We start from the raw sequence: 21,278 nt of genomic DNA on the forward strand, positions 1-21,278 counted from the left end.
ATTTATACCACTATTATAATGAAATAAATGTCAAAACGCACAATTCTACACTTCAATCGACACGTGGATAAAAATATATACGTTCCTTGTCAAATTCTCCGCTGTTCCGCCTAAGTTGGCGTAGTGTAAAGACACCGATCTCTATTCGCATTTATCTTACCTGCCTAAGAAGAGTTCGAAGCGAAGGCTAATAAAACATAAGTTCATCGGGGTAATAAGCTAATGGGGCGCGGTTGATAATTCACAATAATGCTTGATGAAAATGATCATAAATCGATGTTAAATTGGCAAATTTTTATTTGTAACAACTGAACAAAGTGCTTTCGAATGGGGCAGTTATTCGAGTTGTTCCTATCCCATAATGTCGGCCGAACGTTGGAACAGCGACATCGCCTATGTTTTCTCCACTCATAGAATATTCTTAGGAATATACGGTCTGTGGCCATTGCAAACGCAGACGCTATTCGCGAGGATACGATGGAGCTTCTGTCTTATTGCACAGGTACGTTAATGTCAGCTGAATGAAATATATATGAGAAAAACGCAAAAAGGAATTGATATGCAAAATAATTTCATGATTCTTTTCTTATAATAGTGAAAAAATAGATTTCCTTTTTTTTACTAATTGTAATTTTTTACGTGCTATAAATTTATGCTTTATTATAAAATACAAAAGTTGTTTATTGTTATTATTGTTATAATTATTATTTTATCAATATTTGCACACACGTACAATAATTTTTATGTAAAAAAAAGTATTATTTAGTTTATGATAATACCCTTTGTGATACTGGATCTCACATGGAGCAACAACGCGGACACAAGCATAGAAGATATACTATATTCCGTATCCGCGATGCTTGGGATTATAAAACAGCTGTGTATCGGTGTCAATCAAAAGAAATTAAATATAAACATTAATGGTGCTATCGACGATTGGTTGTCTGTTAAGGACGAGGAAAATCGAAAGATTATGAAAAAATATGCATATAGAGCCAGAATACTCACTCTTATGTTGCTATACTCGGCCTACGGATGTTTTTGTATTTACATATCAGTGATCCTGTTTATAAATGTGAAACAGATATTCTTCACGGATTCAAATTTATTGGATGGTATAAAATTTGTTTCTATATTTCAGGGATCCGGACCGAAACAAAATTAGGGTTCGGTTTCGGTTACGGTTTAATAAAATATTGAATAACTGTTCCGATTCCAATTTCGGTTTTTTTGATAAATAAAAAAACCGAAACCGTTTAAATTATGATTTTTTCGGTTACGGTTCCGGTTTTTTAAAGTTTTTACTTTTTGTTTTTCTAATTAAATTAATTTCTAAATTATATTATTTTAAAAAATTATTATTAATTTTTATGACATAAATAAACAATACTTCATATTATACATGAAAATATATTTAGATATAGGTATATATAATATAGATACATATATAAATATATTTTCATATGTCATAAAAATTAATAATAATTTTTTCAAGTAATATAATTTATATATATTTTATATATATATATATATATATATATATAAAATATAATATCCTCACAGCTATCATTATTGCGATAATACATACACGTTTCTGAACATTTAAAAAATAATTATATATGTATTGCACTTCAAGGAGACAGTTATCATGACATTTCCGTCATTTGGGCAAAAACAGAAAAAAATACCGAAAAGAACCGTAAACCGAAAATAATTTAACGGTTCCGGTTTTTTAAAATTTTTACTTTCTGTTTTTCTAATTAAATTAATTTCTAAATTATATTACTTTAAAAAATTATTATTAATTTTTATGACATATAAATAAACAATATTTCATATTATACATGAAAATATATTTAGATATAAATATATATAATATAGATACATATATAAATATATATTTTCATATGTCATAAAAATTAATAATAATTTTGTTAAGTAATATAATTTATATATATATTTTATATATATATATATATATATATATATATATATAAAATATAATATCCTCACAGCTATCATTATTGCGATAATACATACACGTTTCAGAACATTTAAAAAATAATTATATATGTATTGCACTTCAAGGAGACAGTTATCATGACATTTCCATCATTTGGGCAAAAACAGAAAAAAATACCGAAAAGAACCGTAAACCGAAAATAATTTAACGGTCCGGTTTTTTAAAATTTTTACTTTTTGTTTTTCTAATTAAATTAATTTCTAAATTATATTACTTTAAAAAATTATTATTAATTTTTATGACATATAAATAAACAATACTTCATATTATACATGAAAATATATTTAGATATAAATATATATAATATAGATACATATATAAATATATATTTTCATATGTCATAAAAATTAATAATAATTTTGTTAAGTAATATAATTTATATATATATTTTATATATATATATATATAAAATATAATATCCTCACAGCTATCATTATTGCGATAATACATACACGTTTCAGAACATTTAAAAAATAATTATATATGTATTGCACTTCAAGGAGACAGTTATCATGACATTTCCGTCATTTGGGCAAAAACAGAAAAAAATACCGAAAAGAACGGTAAACCGAAAATAATTTAACGGTCCGGTGTTATAAATTTAATAGAATTTCAATACGGTTTACAGTTTCGGTTCTACTAAAAAAACGGTTATGGAACGGTTATCGGTTTTGGTTCCGGTTCGGTCCGGGTCCCTGCTATATTTATCAATATACTACTATTTTTTATTGTCCTAATTTCTTAAATTCAATCGTGTGTTATTACATAAACAACGTCATTCTTGTATTTTGTATTCTTATGGTGTGCAGCTGATGCTAATACAACAACAAATTGGATACTCCTGATTCCATCTGGTCCATTGAGTAAATCGATCACTGGTTCGCAATATGTTATGATCCTCGCCATTCAGATTGTTCAAACATCCGTGATATGTTCGACGCAATGTATCGCAGATAGCTTTTTCTTCAACGTCACCATACATCTCGCTGGTCAGCTCGAGGTGCTCAAAAACAGATTTCAAACATTTGCAAATGAGCCAAACACTGAGGCAAATTATCGAAAAAAGTTCATCGGCTTGATTAACAGGCACAGCGAGCTAATGGAATTCTATCAAAATTTGGAAGACATCTTCAACCTTTTTATACTATTCCAACTCGTGACGGTGACGATTATGCTTGCACTCATAGGTAGTATATGACAAAAATTTTATTTTTTTCATTACATTAATTTATATAAACTGTATAATATATTAATTAATGTAAATAATTTATATAAAAATATATATATTTAAAAATAGATATATAATAAATATATAATAAATATATAAATATTATAATATATATATTTTTTTAATTTTATTTATTAAATTAATAACACATGTCACATTGAGACTTTCGTCTCCTATTCTATTTCTTAAAACAAAGTTTTTACATTATTTAGGATTACGTATAAATTTGTGCGTAAACGAAAACAATTACGTTGAAGTGGCGAAGAGTGTTCTAGTCTTAAACTATTTATTAATGGAATCAATGGTGCTTACTTATGGTGGTGACTTCCTACAAAGGGAAAGTGAAGGTATATTTTATGCGTTATACGCAACTTCCTGGTTCACGCTTCCTTTAGCGCTGATGAAGGACATGCACTTTGCAATGATGAGGTCGAGCATTCCGTTTCGTTTTACTGGTGGAAAATTTTTCTACGTTAATCGCGAAACAATGATGTACATCCTCAAGACAGCAGCTTCGTATATTTCCGTTCTACGAATAGCACTAACAAAATAATTTTCAATTTCAGTGAATGCGATGCGTGCATCTCAATATGTGTGTGTGTATGTGTGTGAATGTGTGTTTGTGTGTGTATGACACGATTTAAAATATGCAGAAAACAATATTATATCAAAATTGATACTGTAAAGAACGCAAATATATTTAATTAAAGTATTTTTGGGACATGCACTTCCGTGTAGTAATTAAGATATTCTAAAATTATTTGGTTGGTGTAAATTATTTTGCATCGTTCGATTAAAAAAAAATTGATTCTCTGTTATTTATTATATTCATATCTAAATTTATTTCGAGGCACATAAATTATCAAGATTAAATATTTATACTTATTATTATTTAAACAGTTACTCAGACATTTTTTTAAATTTCATGATATATTTTTGGAAAATATATCGATAATATACATATATTTAGATACATATATAATTTAATTAATTACAAACAACAATTTTAAATTAATAACAATATTTTATTGCGCCATAAAATAATGTACCTGGCTGTTCTTTTCGAGAGAGAGAGCTAAATCTTCTATATTTGTATTATACTTTTTTAATATATAAAATGATATATTGATTCTAATTCAGTTTTTTAAATTTATGTATATATATATTACAATAATGATTGTCCATTCTTATTTTCATGTTCTTTCTTTCCACAAATATATTACACATGTCTAATATTTTTTCCACTTTATCGCATTCTTTGTACATTATATTATATTGTTATATTGCCTTTCTCCAAAAAGAAATATTTCCTCAGAAAAGATATAACTTTTCTTATTGGAGAAATTTAAAGATCTGAAAATACGATCATAAATTATTAGCATACTATAAAAAATTGTTTTCTCATTATTATTTGATAAGCAATATTTTTGTAATAATGGCATCCAATATCTTCTCCTCCAGTCTGTTACATTTTTTATTAAAAATAATGTTCTCTTATTTGCCGTTCTCTTGCTTATTTATGTGGAAAGAAAATCGTTTCAGTGAATGACAAAACCATAATTTCGAAGGATTGTCCAACTTCTCTTTCTCTCTCTCACTCGCTCTCTCGTTTTCCCTTCCTTCAATTGTATTTTTTATTTATCAACAAATAGAACACTTAAGCGACTGTAGATCTATTATTCTAAAAATTAGTATATCGTCGAAGATGATGTCGTAACCGTGTAATTTGTACAAACACAAATGCAAATGCAAACTGTACTTTCATTTTCCAAGAAATCGTGATAGTCGAAGAATTCATATGAATAATAGATCGGAAAAAAATCCAGAAGATAGTCGCGAGGGGTTGTCGCAGCATAACAAATGCGACTTGCATTTATAACAAATCGGATATTGAACGATGTGGTCATCGTGGAGAGACAAAGAGTTACAATCGTTTTCAAAGAGAAGCAAATGGGAAAGAAACTCCACAGACTTATTGTAAAATATATGTCTCAGAGAAAATAATAATTGGAGAAATTGGGTGAAGTAATTTGTTAAAGAAAATGAGTTCGCCTATGCAGTGGAATGCTGAAACCGCACACGTATTGACGCTTTATAAATATCTTCTTGGTATATTGGGACTCTGGGTATTAAATGAAGAAAATATATTCTCTAGAATTCGATGGTTTATATCAACAATGGTGGAGGTAAGTTATAATAATTTTTCCAATATTATTAAAATAATTAATATCGAAATTCAGAAGTTTCTTTTCTTCTCGCTGAATTTATCAATTTTAGTTTTATGTAAGTGTCTCTTATCTTGAATATCTTGATATTTTATTGCATGAATAAAACTGAGACAAAGACATAAATAATAAATTGTATACACTATACATAATTATATTTAATAATTTATTTGACATTAATTATAATTTGACAAAAATAAAGTAATTGCATAAAGATTGAAAGCATTTATACTTAATTTTTATGAATCAGATGACTGCAACAGTCAGCCTATCACTGGAAGTCATTCGACATTGTCACGGTTACGAAGACGCTTTCGACGCTTTTCTATCAGCTTCCTCGTCGGTGATTAGCATATCGAAACTGCTCTTGCATCGCGTGAATTGGAAAGATAAATTGATTCTGGTGCAAGCCATCATTCACGATTGGACTTTTGTCAAAACTCCTCGCTCACGTGATATAATGCTAAAATACGCACGTACAGGTAGATTTGGCTCCTTGATATTTTTTTATCTTGGTTGCGCCTCCTGCGTATTCCTTTTCTCGTCCCTTATATTCGCTAATCTCGATCTGTCCTGGATTTCCTGGCAAAAGAAGACTTATAATAAAACGAGCGATAGAACATTGCTTTTAGCAGCCTATTGTGTCTTTGAAACATATACATTCTTCGCTTATTGCTGCATTGAAGTCCTGCAGACGCTACAGATCCTCGTCAACTGTATCTCGCAGTGTGGAAACGACGGATTCTTCTTCGATCTTACGATGCATGTGTGTGGACAATTCGAGGTTCTTCGGACGGACTTTACAGAAATAAGTAGCAAACAATCGCTTTCCCACAATAAATTTATTATCCTGTTAAAGAGACATCACCGCCTCATAGATCTGGCGCATCATCTGCAAAAAGCATATAGCCTGGTCATCTTGTCGCAACTTTTAATGAGCGTCATGCTTTTATGCGTCGAAGGTAACTTATTTTAAAATAAAGTAGCAATTAAATTTACACACGCAAACACAAACACATATAGATATATACATATACATTATATTTGCTTGCAATAAAACTTTTCAGACACTTCATATGCTGTAGCTATAACAACATATTGATATTAAAATAAATCCGTTTTTGCACCTTTAACTGCAAATTTCTCAAACTTATAATAAAGCAGATTAAATACTGGAATCATATTCAACATAAAAACAACTACTAAAAATAACTATTCTTATTCTTATGTTAAAAAAAATATTTTTTGTTGAACTATAAATATATTATAAAAATTTTTATGTAAATGATATATATGTACATTATATTGATATTTTAAATACTCAAAACTTTGTATAAGAAATTTTTTAAACACATTATTAATTCAGTTTATCATTGTACATATTTCAGGCTTTCAATTAATTCTCACGCTTTCTGTACATAATACATTTGCCGCTATGAAACATCTTCTTTTCATCATCGTGCTGCTGGTACAACTTTTCATCTATTGCTTCGCCGGACAAACATTGGAATTTCAATCGCAAGAACTTGCCTACGCTATTTATGAGACACCTTGGTATAATTTTGATGTACGCGTGATGAAAGATTTGCCGTTGATGATACTTCGGGCAGGTAATCCTCATCAGTTAACTGCAGGAAAACTTCTAGCGATAAATTTCCAGAGTTTTAAAGAAATTCTTAAGGCTTCCGCCTCGTATTTGTCCGTGTTAAGGGTAATGCTGGACACGTGAGATATTTTTAAGAATAAATAAGAAGGTATTTTAATGTATCATCGTATAACACATTGCTTTAAAAATTCTAATATTTTTTTAAATTAAAAAACTCAGTGATTATGTAATCATTATACCTTTCATGATATTATATATTGCCGAGATTACTAAAACAATCACAATAAAACGGCAATATGTATGCGTATATATACATATATATGTATGGCATGATTTAAAATATGCAGAAACAAAATAATACAAAGATTGATATTATGATATATCATATCGTGATATATCTATATGATGATATATCAATTGTAATGCAGTTCCTTTATGTGTATATCTATCGCACTTATTTTATAATTATCCACTTTCTTCTTCATATTTTCTTTGTTTACAAACATTCAGATATCTAATATTTTTCCATTTTATATATCGCATTCTTTATATATTATTTTTATTGTTACTTTATCTTTTAGAAAAAAATATTTGCTTAAGATAACTCTTTTTTTACTGAAGGAATTGAAAAACGAAACTGAAAACACGATTATAAGTTATTAGCATACTTAAAAGAAATGTTTCGTAATATTATTTGATACACAATATTTTTATAATAATGGCATCAAATCTCCTTCTTTAGTTGTTACATTTTTTATTAAAAATGATGTGTGTTCTCTTGCTTACCGTTTTCTTGCTTATTTCTCTGGAAAGAAATGTATGATGTCGTTTCAGTGGATGACAAAACCATAATTTCAGAGTATTGTTCAACTTATCTTTCTCTCCCTCCCTCTCTCTCTTTCTCTTTCTCTATTTCTCTCTTTCGTTCTCCTCCTCGCAATCGCAGATTTTTTATTTATCAACAAATAGAACACTTAAGCGACTGTATAGATCTATTATTCTAAAAATTAGTATATATCGTCGAAGATAATGTCGCAACCGTATAATTTGTACAAATACAAATAAAAATGCAATCGCGATAGTCGAAGAATTCATATGAATAATGAATCGGAAAAAATCCAGAAGTAGTCGCGAGGGGTTGTCGCAGCATAAGAAATGCGACTTGCATTTATAACAAATCGGATATTGAACTATGCGGTCATCGTGGAGAGACAAAGACTTATAACCGTTTTCGGAGAGAAGTAAACGGTGGAAAAACTCGGCAGAGTTAACGTAAAATACTTATCTCGAAGAAAATAATAAATGAAGAAATTGTCTGAAATAATCTGAAATTTTAAAGAACTTGACAATGAGATTGCCTATACAGTGGAATGCTGAAACTGCGTATGTTTTAACGCTTTATAAATATCTTCTTAATATACTTGGACTTTGGGTATTGAATGAAGAAAATGTATTCTCGAAAATTCGATGGCTTATATCGACAGCTGTGGAGGTAAATTATAATATTTCTTTAAATATTATTAAAATAATTAATATTGGATATTCAGTTCTATTTTTCTCACTGAATTTATAAATTTCAATTTTATTTAAGTGTCTCTTATCTTGAGAATCTTGATAATATTTTACTATATGAATAAAACTGAAACAAAGTCATAAATAATAAATTGTATACACTACACATTATATAATTTGAAGAAAATAAAGTATTTGCATAAAGATTGAAAGCATCTATACTTAATTTTTATGAATCAGATGACTGCAACAGTCAGCTTATCACTGGAAGTCATTCGACATTGTCACGGTTACGAAGACGCTTTCGACGCTTTTCTATCAGCTTCCTCGTCGGTGATTAGCATATCGAAACTGCTCTTGCATCGGGTGAATTGGAGAGATAAATTGATTCTGGTACAAGACATCATTCACGATTGGACTTCCGTCAAAAATCCTCACACGCGCGATATAATGCTGAAGTATGCGCGCACAGGTAGATTGGTTTCCTTGATATTATGTTATCTCGGTTGCGCCTCTTGCGTGTTTCTCTTCTCGCCCCTTATATTCACCAATCTTGATCTACCTTGGATTTCTTGGGAAAAGCAGACTTACAATAAAACGAGCGAAAGAAGATTGATTTTAGCGACCTATTGTGTTTTCGAAACATATACATCCTTTGTTTACGGTTTCATTGAAGTCCTGCAGATGCTACAGGTCCTCGTCAACTGTATCTCACAGTGCGGAAATGATGGATTTTTCTTCCAACTTACAATGCATGTGTGCGGACAATTCGAGGTCCTTAGGATGAATTTTACTGATATAATTAATAAACAATCGCTTTCCCACAATAAACTTCGCATCCTGTTGAAGAGACATCACCGCCTTATAGATCTGGCGCATCATCTGCAAAAAGCATATAGCCTGGTCATCTTGTCGCAACTTTTAATGAGCGTCATGCTTTTATGCGTCGAAGGTAACTTATTTTAAAATAAAGTAGCAATTAAATTTACACACGCGAACACAAATACATAGATATATAGGTATATTTGATTGCAATAAGTTTGCAGACACTTCATATGCTGTAGCTATAACAAAACATTGATATTAAAATAAATCCGTTTTTGCACCTTTAACTGTAAATTTTTCAAACATATAATAAAGCAGTTTAAATACTGGAATCATATTCAACATAAAAACAAGAAATAACTATTCTTATTCTTATGTTAAAAGAAATATTTTTTGTTGAACTATAAAATTATTATAAAAATTTTTATGTAAATGATATATATGTACATTATATTGATATTTTAAATACTCTCCCAAAACTTTGTATAAGAAATTTTTTAAACACATTATTAATTCAGTTCATCGTTGTACATATTTCAGGCTTTCAATTAATTCTCACGCTTTCTGTACATAATACATTTGCCGCTATGAAACATTTTCTTTTCATCATTGTGCTGCTGGTACAACTTTTCATCTATTGCTTTGCCGGACAAACATTGGAATTTCAATCGCAAGAACTTGCCTACGCTATTTATGAGACACCTTGGTATAATTTTGATGTAAGCGTGATGAAAGATTTGCCGTTGATGATACTTCGGGCAGCTAATCCTCATCAGTTAACTGCAGGAAAACTTCTAGCGATAAATTTTCAGAGTTTTAAAGAAATTCTTAAGGCTTCCGCCTCGTATTTGTCGGTGTTAAGGGTAATGCTGGACACGTGAGATATTTTTAAGAATAAGTAAGAAGGTATTTTAATGTACCATCGTATGACACATTGCTTTAAAAATTCCAATATTTTTTAAAATTAAAAAACCCAGTGATTATAATATCATTACTTTTCATGATATTATATATTGCCGAGATTACTAAAATAATCGCAATAAAACGGCATCATGTATGTGTATATATACATATACATATATGTATGTATGGCAAGATTTAAAATATGCAGAAAACAAAATAATACAAAAATTGATATTGTAAAAGATGTAAATATATTTGATTAAAGCATTTTAGAACATGAATTTCTGTGTAGTAATTAGGACATTCTAAAATTATTTGATTGTGTAAATTATTTAACATTTGCATCGTCTACTAATTAAAACATATTGGATTCTCTGTTATTTATAATAATCGCATCTAAATTTGTTTTGACATATAAACTATGAAGATTAAATTTATTAGATTTTCATTAATACTTAAACAGTTACTCAGACAAATATTTTTTTAATTTAATTACATATTTTTATAATATATGTCTAGGAAATATATTGATAATATAAACTAAAATACATATATTATTTAATTAATTACAAATAACACTTGTAAGTTAATAAAAGTATTTTATTGCAGCATGAAATATTGTACTTGGCTGTTCTTCTCGAGAAAAAGCTACATCTTCTATACATTTATATTACGTTTTTATTACATCGACTATATGATGATATATCAATTGTATTGCAGTTTCTTTATGTGTATATCTATCGCACTTATTTTATAATTATCCACTTTCTTCTTCATGTTTTCTTTTTTTACAAATATTCACAGATATCTAATATTTTTTCCATTTTATATATGGCATTCTTTATATATTATTTTTATTGTTACATTACCTTTTTAGAAAAAAATATTTGCTTAGAAAAGATAACTTTTTTTTTTACTGAAGAAATTGAAAAACAAAACTAAAAACACGATTATAAATTATTAGCATACTGTAAAAGAAATGTTTCGTATTATTATTTGATACACAATATTTTTATAATAATGGCATCAAATCTCCTTCTTTAGTCTGTTACATTTTTTATTAAAAATGATGTGTGTTCTCTTGCTTGCCGTTTTCTTGCTTATTTCTCTGGAAAGAAATGTATGATGTCGTTTCAGTGGATGACAAAACCATAATTTCAGAGTATTGTTCAACTTATCTTTCTCTCCCTTCCTCTCTCTCTTTCTCTTTCTCTATTTCGTTCTCCTCCTCGCAATCGCAGATTTTTTATTTATCAACAAATAGAACACTTAAGCGACTGTACATCTATTATTCTAAAAATTAGTATATATCGTCGAAGATAATGTCGCAACCGTATAATTTGTACAAATACAAATAAAAATGCAATCGCGATAGTCGAAGAATTCATATGAATAATGAATCGGAAAAAATCCAGAAGTAGTTGCGAGGGGTTGTCGCAGCATAAGAAATGCGACTTGCATTTATAACAAATCGGATATTGAACTATGCGGTCATCGTGGAGAGACAAAGACTTATAACCGTTTTCGGAGAGAAGTAAACGGTGGAAAAACTCGGTAGAGTTATCGTAAAATACTTATCTCGAAGAAAATAATAATTGAAGAAATTGTCTAAAATAATCCGAAGTTTTAAAGGACTTGAAAATGAGATACCCTATACAGTGGAATGCTGAAACTGCGTATATTTTGACGCTTTATAAATATCTTCTTAATATACTTGGACTTTGGGTATTGAATGAAGAAAATGTATTCTCGAGGATTCGATGGTTTATATCGACAGCTGTGGAGGTAAATTATAATATTTCTTTAAATATTATTAAAATAATTAATATTGGATATTCAGTTCTATTTTTCTCCCTGAATTTATATATTTTAATTTTATTTAAGTGTCTCTTATCTTGAGAATCTTGATAATATTTTACTATATGAATAAAACTGAAACAAAGTCATAAATAATAAATTGTATACACTACATATTATATAATTTGAAGAAAATAAAGTATTTGCATAAAGATTGAATGCATCTATACTTAATTTTTATGAATCAGATGACTGCAACAGTCAGCCTGTCACTGGAAGTCATTCGACATTGTCACGGTTACGAAGACGCTTTCGACGCTTTTCTATTAGCCTCCTCGTCGGTAATTAGCATATCGAAACTGCTCTTGCATCGCGTGAATTGGAGACATAAGTTGATTCTGGTACAAGCCATCATTCATGATTGGACTTCCGTTAAAAATCCTCACACGCGCGATAAAATGCTGAAATATGCGCGCACAGGTAGATTGGTCTCCTTGATATTATGTTATCTCGGTTGCGCCTCCTGCGTGTTTCTCTTCTCGCCCCTTATATTCGTCAATCTTGATCTACCTTGGATTCCTTCTTGGGAAAAGCAGACTTACAATAAAACGAACGAAAGAAGATTGATTTTAGCGGCCTATTGTGTCTTCGAAACATATACATTCTTTGCTTACGGTTTCATTGAAGTCCTGCAGATGCTACAGGTCCTCGTCAACTGTATCTCACAGTGCGGAAATGATGGATTTTTCTTCCAACTTACAATGCATGTGTGCGGACAATTCGAGGTTCTTAGGATGAATTTTACTGATATAATTAGTAAACAATCGCTTTCCCGCAATAAACTTCGCATCCTGTTGAAGAGACATCACCGCCTCATAGATCTGGCGCAACATCTGCAAAAAGCATATAGCCTGGTCATCTTGTCGCAACTTTTAATGAGCGTCATACTCTTATGCATCGAAGGTAACTTTTATTTTGAAAAGAAATATAGTTATATTATTAGAAATAATTAATAGCAGTTAAATTTACATTTATGTTTGATTGTAATAAAACTTTTTCAATACTTCACGTACTGTAGCTATAATATGATAAAATATAAAATAAAAAGTTTATTAATATTAAAAGCTATATTAAAAGAGTTTGTTCTTTCTCTACTTTTAATTGCAAATTTTTCAAAATTGTGATGTGATGAAACAATTTAAAAACTAGAATCGTATTCAGTATAAAAACAACTACTAGAAATAATTATTTTTATTCTAATATTGAAAAAAGACTTATTTTTTGTAAACTGTGAAATTAAAAATTTTTGTTTAAAATTTTGTGTAAAATACTTAAAATTTTGTATAAAAAATTTTTTAAACTCACCATTAATTTAGTTTATTATCGTATATTTCAGGCTTTCAATTAATTCTCACACTTTCTGTACACAATACATTTGCCGCTATGAAACATCTTCTTTTCATCGTCGTGCTGCTGGTACAACTTTTTATCTACTGTTTCGCCGGGCAAACATTGGAGTTTCAATCGCAAGAACTCGCGTACGCTATTTATGAAATACCGTGGTATAATTTTGACGTGAGTGTGATGAAAGATTTGCTATTGATGATACTTCGAGCAGCTAATCCTCATAGGTTGACCGCAGGAAAATTTCTAGCGATAAATTTCCAGAGTTTTAAAGAGATTCTGAAGGCTTCCGCCTCATATCTGTCTGTATTAAGGGTAATGTTGGACACGTAAGATATTTTTTTAAGAATAAATATAAGGAGATATTTTTATTTAATCGTATAACATAATTTGCTTTAAAAATTATCAATAATTTTTTTAAACACAACACTTGGTAAATCAAATTGTTATTATAATTTTACCTTTTGTACTGAACTGCCGAGATTATTATAATCGCAATAAAATGGCCAAATAGAGAATTTGAATGGATAGAGACAGATATAAGAATTTTGCTAAGAATAAAAACTTTGATAGAGATCTATTATACAAATTATCAATATTGTGATTGTTTGCGAGCATCGACAAATTAATAAACTATTGAAAATGTTTAGTTATTTATATATTAGAGAAGATAAAAAAGATTTTTTATACAAAAATATATACAATATATATATTTTTTAAACATTATTAGCATTATAAGTAATATTTGTTTAGTCAGATGCAAATGTCAAGCAACAAGGATGTGCTAATACTTTCTAAAAAGAAAAGAAAGAAAGAAAACATAAAAAATACATCATAATATGAAAAATATATAGTTACACAAATTTGAAAATTTTCTTGCAATTGTTGATCACTACTTTAAACAATTACGATAAGTCTAATATATTATTTTATTTGTGATCGTTAATGAGTATAGATAAACTGGTAAAACTGTCGTTTCGACATTGAAAATTGCACACATTAGCAAGATGGATGGATATTACAAAAATATGCTGTTGCACAATTTTTTCTGCCATTTATCTTAAAGACCGATCGATGTACAAGTGAGACTTGCGCATCGACAATAGTAATTTCTCTCAAAATCATATATCGCGTAGATGTAGAGCGACATTCTGTCACGTATGACCACAATTTTTTTGAGATCGAAACTAACGTCGTGAAACATGAAGACACACTGGAACAGTGGTATGGATTATAGCTTCTCAGTCATAAGAACAATGATGTGGATAAACGGAGTATGGCCTTTGCAGCAGAACGATTTAATTTGCACATTTCGCTGGATTTTAATAGTCATTATAGAGGTAAGAAAAGATAATGATACAAAATTCTTTTGAATGTAGAACAATGATGGTAAACATGCAAAAAGTTTTATGTACAAGTTTTTCTATTAGAAATTAATAATAATAATTCAACAATAATTATCTGTCACATTTTTATAGTTGATTTAAAATGTCAGAAAATTTTTTGAAAAAAAAAATTATATTTACATATGTAATATGTAATATATATATATATATTTAATACACACATATAATGTGTATACACATATATAATTGTTATATTTTTTTATATAAGAAATTATGATTGTAATGTCTTCTCTCTTCTCTTAAATTAAATTTGTGTAAACTATACATTTTAAACAAAATTAGACATTTTTCTTATCAAAAACCTTGTACAATCTAATTCAATATATTCCTCTATAAGGCAGTTGAAGTAGTTGCTATCGTATAGTTTCTCATAGTGACGATGATGCTGGTAAACTTTTTCAAAAACTGCGGTGATGTCCAAGACAATTTGGAGTTTTTCCTTGTAGTAGAGAGCTGCGTTCATTCGTGGATAAATCTCATTTTGGCGCGTATTTACATGAAAAAAATTGCCGTTAACGTAAATTCTGCGATTGACGATTGGTCTTCGTCTATAGAGAAACAATCTTATCTAATAATGATGAGATACGCACGATTAGGTCGAATAATTACTGCGTCTCAATTGATAATTGGTGTTATAAGCGGTTACACCTATTTTGCTCCCGTTATGATCGGAAATAAACAGCAGGTGATATCAACATTTCTGTATTTTTTACGAATTGTTACTCTTTCTCTCTCTCTCTAATCATATTATATTATAATTAAAATAACATTCAACAATATTATAATAAGAATAATTGATATAAATTTATTTATATCTATAGCGGATATTATGATTTATTACACATAAGATTAATTATAAACAATCTCTAGCTAACAAATGTAAAATTCTACTAACGTACTATTTATATACATTTTTTCACAATATTATATATTTTAATATTATATTTGTATATTATATAATCTTAACATGCGTAATTTGTGTAATATATCTGAAAATATTTTAACAGGTTGTGACTATCGGAGACGACACTGTAACTTTATGGATTTTTGTCATACCGGTATCATGTTTATTTAAAGGAATTTCGTATTTCACATACAAAGTACTTTTTGTCACGCAAATATTATTGGGATTTATAATCTTCACAGCAGAGTGTGCAAACGATAGCTTTTTCTTTGCTATTACCATGCATCTCTGCGGCCAACTAGAACTCTTGAAGATTCACTTCATTGAAATTGGAAGAAAAATCGCCGAGGGAAATCATTATCGAAATTTATTAGGGCCATGGATCAGAAGACATTACAAACTGATAATATTAGCTGGAAATATTGAAGACAACTTTAATATCAATTTATTGATTCGCTTGTCAATAACTACCATAGTCATTGCTGTTGCAGGTATTTATACATATGTCACAAAGAGTCCTGATTTTAATCAATTTTATTGTTTCAATTATGTACAGTTTACTTAATTAAAGAGTTAAATTTTTAATCTATTAGACTTACAGAAATTTTGATTAATAATTTATTGAAAATTGTAAACGTTATAAGATTTTTATAATCGACAAAAAAAGCTTAAATATCTTTTATTAATGAATAAATAAACTAACGCTTAAAAAAAATACGCATTAACAATCATGTAAAAAAATAACTCAGTAAGAGAAACAGGATTTTTTCAGGAATGCGTATCATTGTATCTGCTAAACATCAAAACTATACTGAGCTAATGAAAAATGTAATGTTTATCTTATTCTTTATTATACAATCTTTCTTATTCACACACGCCGGCGATACTTTGCGGAATCAAAGCGAATCGATCGTTTCGGTGATATACAACTCAACATGGTACAAATTCTCGCCCACTGCAATGAAATATTTGGTACTCATTATGATGAGAGCGAAGATCCCTCTGCACCTCAGTGCTGGAAAATTTTTTTATATCACGCGAAGAACGATGACGGATATTTTCAAAACTGCCTTGACATACATATCGTTTTTGCAGACGATGGCAGAATAATCGTATGGCGGTCGTTTATTTACAATATTATAGCGTGTAGATAAAGTAAAGTAGAAAGAGATAAGTAAAACAGAAATATACTTATATTTCAATATATTGCAGTTTGTATTTTTCTACAGTTATATTTATATTTTGCTCTTATTTCTTGAACATTTATATGACAAAATCAAGAATATCAATATCTTCCTTGTGAAAAAACGCGCGTATACTACTATTTTCTCCTCAAATAAGATATAACAAAACTTCAATTTTATGGATATGTATTTATCAAATATATATATACATATTTTTTTTTTATTAAATATTTTTTTCAAGTTAAATATTTATTATAAAATATACAATAATCTTGTCTATAAGAATACTTATTTATTAATTTATTAATTATTAAGTTAAATACTTTCACACACATATACAAGATTATTGTACATTTTGTTAAATACTAACCCACAGCTCGCGTTATTTATGTATTTCAGTTATTTTATTATTTTAGTTATTATTTTATTACTATTAATTATTACAATAAAATATAGAGAGAAGTTTATTAAATAATATACAAAAAATAGTAAAGAGAGAAAAGTAATTAAAAATAAAAACTAATCTATTTTTTTCCTATCCACTTCTCAACAAAAGCAATATACTACGAGAGATTTGAATATCTGTCAAATTATTATACATAGATAGATTAGTGCAGCGCGCATAGATAAATGTTAGAATATTAGAAAATTATTATATACTTATTTTATTTTTAAATTATTATACGTATATTTATTATCCTTAATTTGTACACAATATAACCAAAGAATGTAAAATTTTACTTTAAAGATACTTACATTTTCCATTTTATTAATTTTGACGGGGTTGATCTCACGAAAATATGTCAATATATTGGCATCGCAAAATACTGCACACAAAATAGATGAACGTCGCTTTATCATCTATAGAAAAAAAATATATGTTGTGTTAAAACTGTATTACTATCCATATAATTCGAAATGTAGAAAATTTCTGTTGAAAACATTAAGGTACACTTATAGGCTTCTCACTATATAACTTGAACTTTCAAAGTAATCCCTCTTTATATGTAAGTACGCATTACTTCAAAATTGAACGTATAGATAAATAATATATACATACATTGCATACTGAGAGTTTCTTGGAAAATTGATAAATTGTACGGTCTGCAAATTTTGTCCGTCAGTATTTTTCATGTACATTGTATTTGTACAATTTAAGCTACACCGGAAGTTGTAAGGCAATAATACGATAATCGAGCAATTTGCCGACCTACTCGCTCGGCGGCTTAAAACATGCATATGCTTTGATGCACGAGCGGTTCAATGATGTTATGTTCTCGCGAGGATCGATAGTTTTAGGATGAGAGACAGCTAGAATAGATGAGGAAGAATTCAACGCTTTATAGCACTAACGACGTGACAAATCGATTAATGAAGACTATTAATGCTTAATTACATCGCTATACGTTATTAAAGATGTACAATCACGAGATCAGTACAGAATCGTCCCGTGATACATTTCGAAGATGGTGTATTGGAACAAAGATGCTGCTTATGCATTGTCGAGTTACAAGACTTTGGCATGGCCTGTAGGAGCATGGCCTATTGAGGATGATACTCTTTATTCAAAGTTGCGTTGGTTGTTTGCGATCATAAGCGAGGTAATAGAAGAACATTTACCTTTATTTTGTGTATTGCTTTTAAATTAATGAGATAATCAAATATAATATTAATTAATGTACATCATTAAAAGCAATGCAATTTTTTAAAAATTTGTAAACGTATTTATATACTGCATATATACAATACATATCACTTTATGCGAATAAGATAATCTCTTTAATGTACTGTAAAATAAATAATTAATAATTAATTAATAATTAATAATTGATTTATAGGAATAGAATGATAATTTTGTTAAAACGGAGATATTGATTTTTCTTTTAATCTGCAAACATAAGAATAAAAAATAAAAGATCTTACACGACGCTTTTATCAGCCGCTTTTATCAGCCGCAATAAATCAATTAATTTATTCTAGATCTTGCTAGTGATAACACTTCTGATGGATGTCTATCTCGCCTGCGAGAATTCTTCCGGAGATCCGATTGATACCTATGTGGTGACCGCAAGTGCGATGCTGGTAATTGTCAAACTCACTATGCTGCGGCTGCAGCGATCCACGCTGTCGATCAATCTCATCTCCGCTATTCAGGACTGGTGCAGCATCGAGGATGCGAAATCGCGCGGCATCATGATCCAGCACGCACGCATGGCGAGAATAATATCATTGTCCCTGTTTTACTGCGGATTTTTCGCCTTTATGCTGTACATGTTGCGACTCTTGCCTGTTGTGACTTCTAATAAGAGGACATTTTACCTTCCGACGTCCTGTCTCTTCGAGTCTGTCACCAGTCTTCAGTATGTCCTCATTACGCTTTATCAGGTGGTTCAGTTATTCATTGCATACGCCGGAAACTGCTGTACGGAAGGTATTTTTGTCGGTATCACGCTGCATCTCTGCGGACAGCTTGAACTTTTGATGATCGACTTTCGGCAGATCGGTCGGCGCAGGCAAAAGTGCAAAGAAAACAGCTTCGTTGAAGAACTCGTCGTCAGACATCGACAATTAATAAGACTCACGGAGACTATTGAAGATACTTATAATATTATAATTTTGACTCAGATCTTTACCAGCGCTATTTTGATATGCATAACAGGTAAGTAAAATCGCAAGCATTCCTACATGATTATATTTATATTATGCAGGGGAAGATTTAGATTTAGACTTATTAATATATCAATCAAGATATATTAAAATTTGACTAAAATATATTTGTAATATATTTTCATTACGATATAAAATATTATAATTCTGAATCTTTTAATTATTATTTATGCATAAAAAATGTGAAAAAAAAAAAAATATATATATATATATATATATATCTGTGTGTGTTGTTTTTGTTTTCACATTTTTATGCATAAAATAATAACTAAAAGATTTTTATTTTTATATATATAAAGTTCATTATAATTCTTTATTATAAAGATTTTTATTACGTAAGAACATTTTGTATCGTTAAGATACTGCAGTGAGTCACACACACATTTACAGTATAAATCAAAGTTCAAGTTTCTATTTGTGAGTAAAACATTTTTCCCTTTCTATCACTTTACTATAAGCGATATGAAAAGGAAAAAAAAAAAAAAAAAAACAGATGCGACAAATTCCATACAAATTATATCAGTTATTAAAAAGGATAAGACATAAAGAACACGTCTGATTTAAATATTAAATACTGGAAACATTAGAAATAAAATGTTGTCCTTTATTTTTTATTTTATTTTTATATATTATGGATTCTAGTATATTAACCGAAATAGCATTTTATGATAATTATAATCAGAAAAAAGTTAATAAAGAAATAAAATGTCCTGATTTAAGGTTTTGGACTCATCGAATCATTGAATATTCACGATACAATCATGACAACGAAGAGTATTGTAATAATGATCGTCATGTTGCTGCAATCCTTTCTATATTCGTATGCGGGCGATAATTTGAGAGATCAAAGCGAGGCTCTGTCCTTCGCGGTTTATGACAGTAATTGGTGCGATTTTTCGATCAACGAAATAAGAGATCTAACGTTTATTATGATAAAAACGAATATACCTATTCGTCTTACCGCCGGGAAATTTTTCTACGTCACACGTGCCACATTTACGGATATCCTGAAGACCGCAGTATCCTACTTATCCGCTTTACGTGTTATGATTGAGGAACAAGAAGTAAACAATTAAAATATTATATAGTTTAAACTTTTATCGCAAAAAGATTTATTATTATTAGAAAAATATTATGTATAAATAAACATTTCTAAAAAATCTCTTACAAAATTTTTTTTTTGTGAGTATAAGATAATACTTTACAATAAAATTCTCTGTAAATGGAAAAAATTAGTTATAAAAAGTCATCTAATAAATATATATTTGTTTATAAAATTAATTTTATATTAAAAACAAGAAGAAAATTTTGTTGAATTATATACTTACGTTTGACACAAATAATTCTTTGTTAACTTTTCAATTTGTGTTGCATGATATAAAAAATTATGTATCTCCCTCCCCCATATGTTCACAAAAATTTTGAAATTAAAATTTATATTATTGATATTATTTATATATTATTTATATAACAAGAATATCAAAATAAAATAAAATGCAAAATTATCTGCGCATACATAACCGAAACAAAGACAATTTTTTAATAAGCGTTCTTACAATAAAAATATATTTTTGTTCAGCGGAGATGAAACTCT

The 21,278-nt window shown here is 28.9% G+C and overlaps 6 protein-coding genes across 7 annotated transcripts; all 6 read left to right on the forward strand.

The window, feature by feature from the left end:
* Positions 1-361: 361 nt before the first annotated feature.
* LOC145949036 (odorant receptor 13a-like) lies at positions 362-3,844 on the forward strand. The gene is made up of 4 exons (XM_083058724.1): positions 362-502; positions 767-1,115; positions 2,833-3,210; positions 3,464-3,844. Exons 1-4 carry the CDS (start codon positions 362-364, stop codon positions 3,802-3,804), a joined length of 1,209 nt encoding a protein of 402 aa, XP_082914850.1. The 3' UTR covers positions 3,805-3,844.
* Positions 3,845-5,033: 1,189 nt separating this feature from the next.
* Positions 5,034-7,205, forward strand: LOC145949086 (odorant receptor 13a-like). Its single transcript, XM_083058799.1, has 3 exons — positions 5,034-5,437; positions 5,727-6,438; positions 6,865-7,205. The coding sequence occupies exons 1-3, from the start codon at positions 5,294-5,296 to the stop codon at positions 7,203-7,205; spliced, it is 1,197 nt and encodes a 398-aa protein (XP_082914925.1). The 5' UTR covers positions 5,034-5,293.
* A 1,225-nt stretch (positions 7,206-8,430) lies between these two features.
* On the forward strand, positions 8,431-10,300 carry LOC145949016 (odorant receptor 22c-like). Its single transcript, XM_083058690.1, has 3 exons — positions 8,431-8,574; positions 8,835-9,546; positions 9,960-10,300. The coding sequence occupies exons 1-3, from the start codon at positions 8,431-8,433 to the stop codon at positions 10,298-10,300; spliced, it is 1,197 nt and encodes a 398-aa protein (XP_082914816.1).
* A 1,381-nt stretch (positions 10,301-11,681) lies between these two features.
* On the forward strand, positions 11,682-13,856 carry LOC145949008 (odorant receptor 22c-like). Its single transcript, XM_083058678.1, has 3 exons — positions 11,682-12,107; positions 12,368-13,082; positions 13,516-13,856. Exons 1-3 carry the CDS (start codon positions 11,964-11,966, stop codon positions 13,854-13,856), a joined length of 1,200 nt encoding a protein of 399 aa, XP_082914804.1. The 5' UTR covers positions 11,682-11,963.
* A 741-nt stretch (positions 13,857-14,597) lies between these two features.
* On the forward strand, positions 14,598-17,151 carry LOC145949043 (odorant receptor 4-like). Of its 2 annotated transcripts, none has more exons than XM_083058743.1 (4): positions 14,598-14,863; positions 15,294-15,614; positions 15,937-16,324; positions 16,606-17,151. In XM_083058743.1, exons 1-4 carry the CDS (start codon positions 14,726-14,728, stop codon positions 16,941-16,943), a joined length of 1,185 nt encoding a protein of 394 aa, XP_082914869.1. In that variant the 5' UTR covers positions 14,598-14,725; the 3' UTR covers positions 16,944-17,151. The 2 variants fall into 2 exon arrangements, with proteins under 2 accessions (XP_082914869.1, XP_082914860.1); XM_083058734.1 differs by having other exon boundaries at positions 14,612-14,863; positions 15,304-15,614.
* Positions 17,152-18,294: 1,143 nt separating this feature from the next.
* Positions 18,295-20,794, forward strand: LOC145949032 (odorant receptor 2a-like). The gene is made up of 3 exons (XM_083058710.1): positions 18,295-18,618; positions 18,998-19,676; positions 20,405-20,794. The coding sequence occupies exons 1-3, from the start codon at positions 18,484-18,486 to the stop codon at positions 20,758-20,760; spliced, it is 1,170 nt and encodes a 389-aa protein (XP_082914836.1). The 5' UTR covers positions 18,295-18,483; the 3' UTR covers positions 20,761-20,794.
* The last annotated feature ends 484 nt before the right edge of the window (positions 20,795-21,278 follow it).

This window comes from Prenolepis imparis, unplaced genomic scaffold (assembly GCF_030444845.1).
Source record: "Prenolepis imparis isolate NDT839.2.m4 unplaced genomic scaffold, iyPreImpa1.0 SCAF_1, whole genome shotgun sequence".
NCBI classification, from domain to species: Eukaryota; Metazoa; Arthropoda; class Insecta; order Hymenoptera; family Formicidae; genus Prenolepis; species Prenolepis imparis.

What these genes read in the sequence shown, in the direction of transcription:
- LOC145949032 (XM_083058710.1), top strand. Translation starts at nt 18,484, where the DNA reads ATGGTGTATTGGAACAAAGATGCTGCTTATGCATTGTCGAGTTACAAG. An exon ending in TGTTTGCGATCATAAGCGAG is followed by an intron (nt 18,619 to 18,997) that starts GTAATAGAAGAA and finishes AATTTATTCTAG; the next exon opens with ATCTTGCTAGTGATAACACT. An exon ending in TATTTTGATATGCATAACAG is followed by an intron (nt 19,677 to 20,404) that starts GTAAGTAAAATC and finishes TCCTGATTTAAG; the next exon opens with GTTTTGGACTCATCGAATCA.
- LOC145949036 (XM_083058724.1), top strand. Translation starts at nt 362, where the DNA reads ATGTCGGCCGAACGTTGGAACAGCGACATCGCCTATGTTTTCTCCACT. An exon ending in GCTTCTGTCTTATTGCACAG is followed by an intron (nt 503 to 766) that starts GTACGTTAATGT and finishes AGTATTATTTAG; the next exon opens with TTTATGATAATACCCTTTGT. An exon ending in GATTATGCTTGCACTCATAG is followed by an intron (nt 3,211 to 3,463) that starts GTAGTATATGAC and finishes TACATTATTTAG; the next exon opens with GATTACGTATAAATTTGTGC.
- LOC145949008 (XM_083058678.1), top strand. Translation starts at nt 11,964, where the DNA reads ATGAGATACCCTATACAGTGGAATGCTGAAACTGCGTATATTTTGACG. An exon ending in TTATATCGACAGCTGTGGAG is followed by an intron (nt 12,108 to 12,367) that starts GTAAATTATAAT and finishes TTTATGAATCAG; the next exon opens with ATGACTGCAACAGTCAGCCT. An exon ending in CATACTCTTATGCATCGAAG is followed by an intron (nt 13,083 to 13,515) that starts GTAACTTTTATT and finishes CGTATATTTCAG; the next exon opens with GCTTTCAATTAATTCTCACA.
- LOC145949086 (XM_083058799.1), top strand. Translation starts at nt 5,294, where the DNA reads ATGAGTTCGCCTATGCAGTGGAATGCTGAAACCGCACACGTATTGACG. An exon ending in TTATATCAACAATGGTGGAG is followed by an intron (nt 5,438 to 5,726) that starts GTAAGTTATAAT and finishes TTTATGAATCAG; the next exon opens with ATGACTGCAACAGTCAGCCT. An exon ending in CATGCTTTTATGCGTCGAAG is followed by an intron (nt 6,439 to 6,864) that starts GTAACTTATTTT and finishes TACATATTTCAG; the next exon opens with GCTTTCAATTAATTCTCACG.
- LOC145949043 (XM_083058743.1), top strand. Translation starts at nt 14,726, where the DNA reads ATGAAGACACACTGGAACAGTGGTATGGATTATAGCTTCTCAGTCATA. An exon ending in TTTTAATAGTCATTATAGAG is followed by an intron (nt 14,864 to 15,293) that starts GTAAGAAAAGAT and finishes GCTATCGTATAG; the next exon opens with TTTCTCATAGTGACGATGAT. An exon ending in CATAGTCATTGCTGTTGCAG is followed by an intron (nt 16,325 to 16,605) that starts GTATTTATACAT and finishes GGATTTTTTCAG; the next exon opens with GAATGCGTATCATTGTATCT.
- LOC145949016 (XM_083058690.1), top strand. Translation starts at nt 8,431, where the DNA reads ATGAGATTGCCTATACAGTGGAATGCTGAAACTGCGTATGTTTTAACG. An exon ending in TTATATCGACAGCTGTGGAG is followed by an intron (nt 8,575 to 8,834) that starts GTAAATTATAAT and finishes TTTATGAATCAG; the next exon opens with ATGACTGCAACAGTCAGCTT. An exon ending in CATGCTTTTATGCGTCGAAG is followed by an intron (nt 9,547 to 9,959) that starts GTAACTTATTTT and finishes TACATATTTCAG; the next exon opens with GCTTTCAATTAATTCTCACG.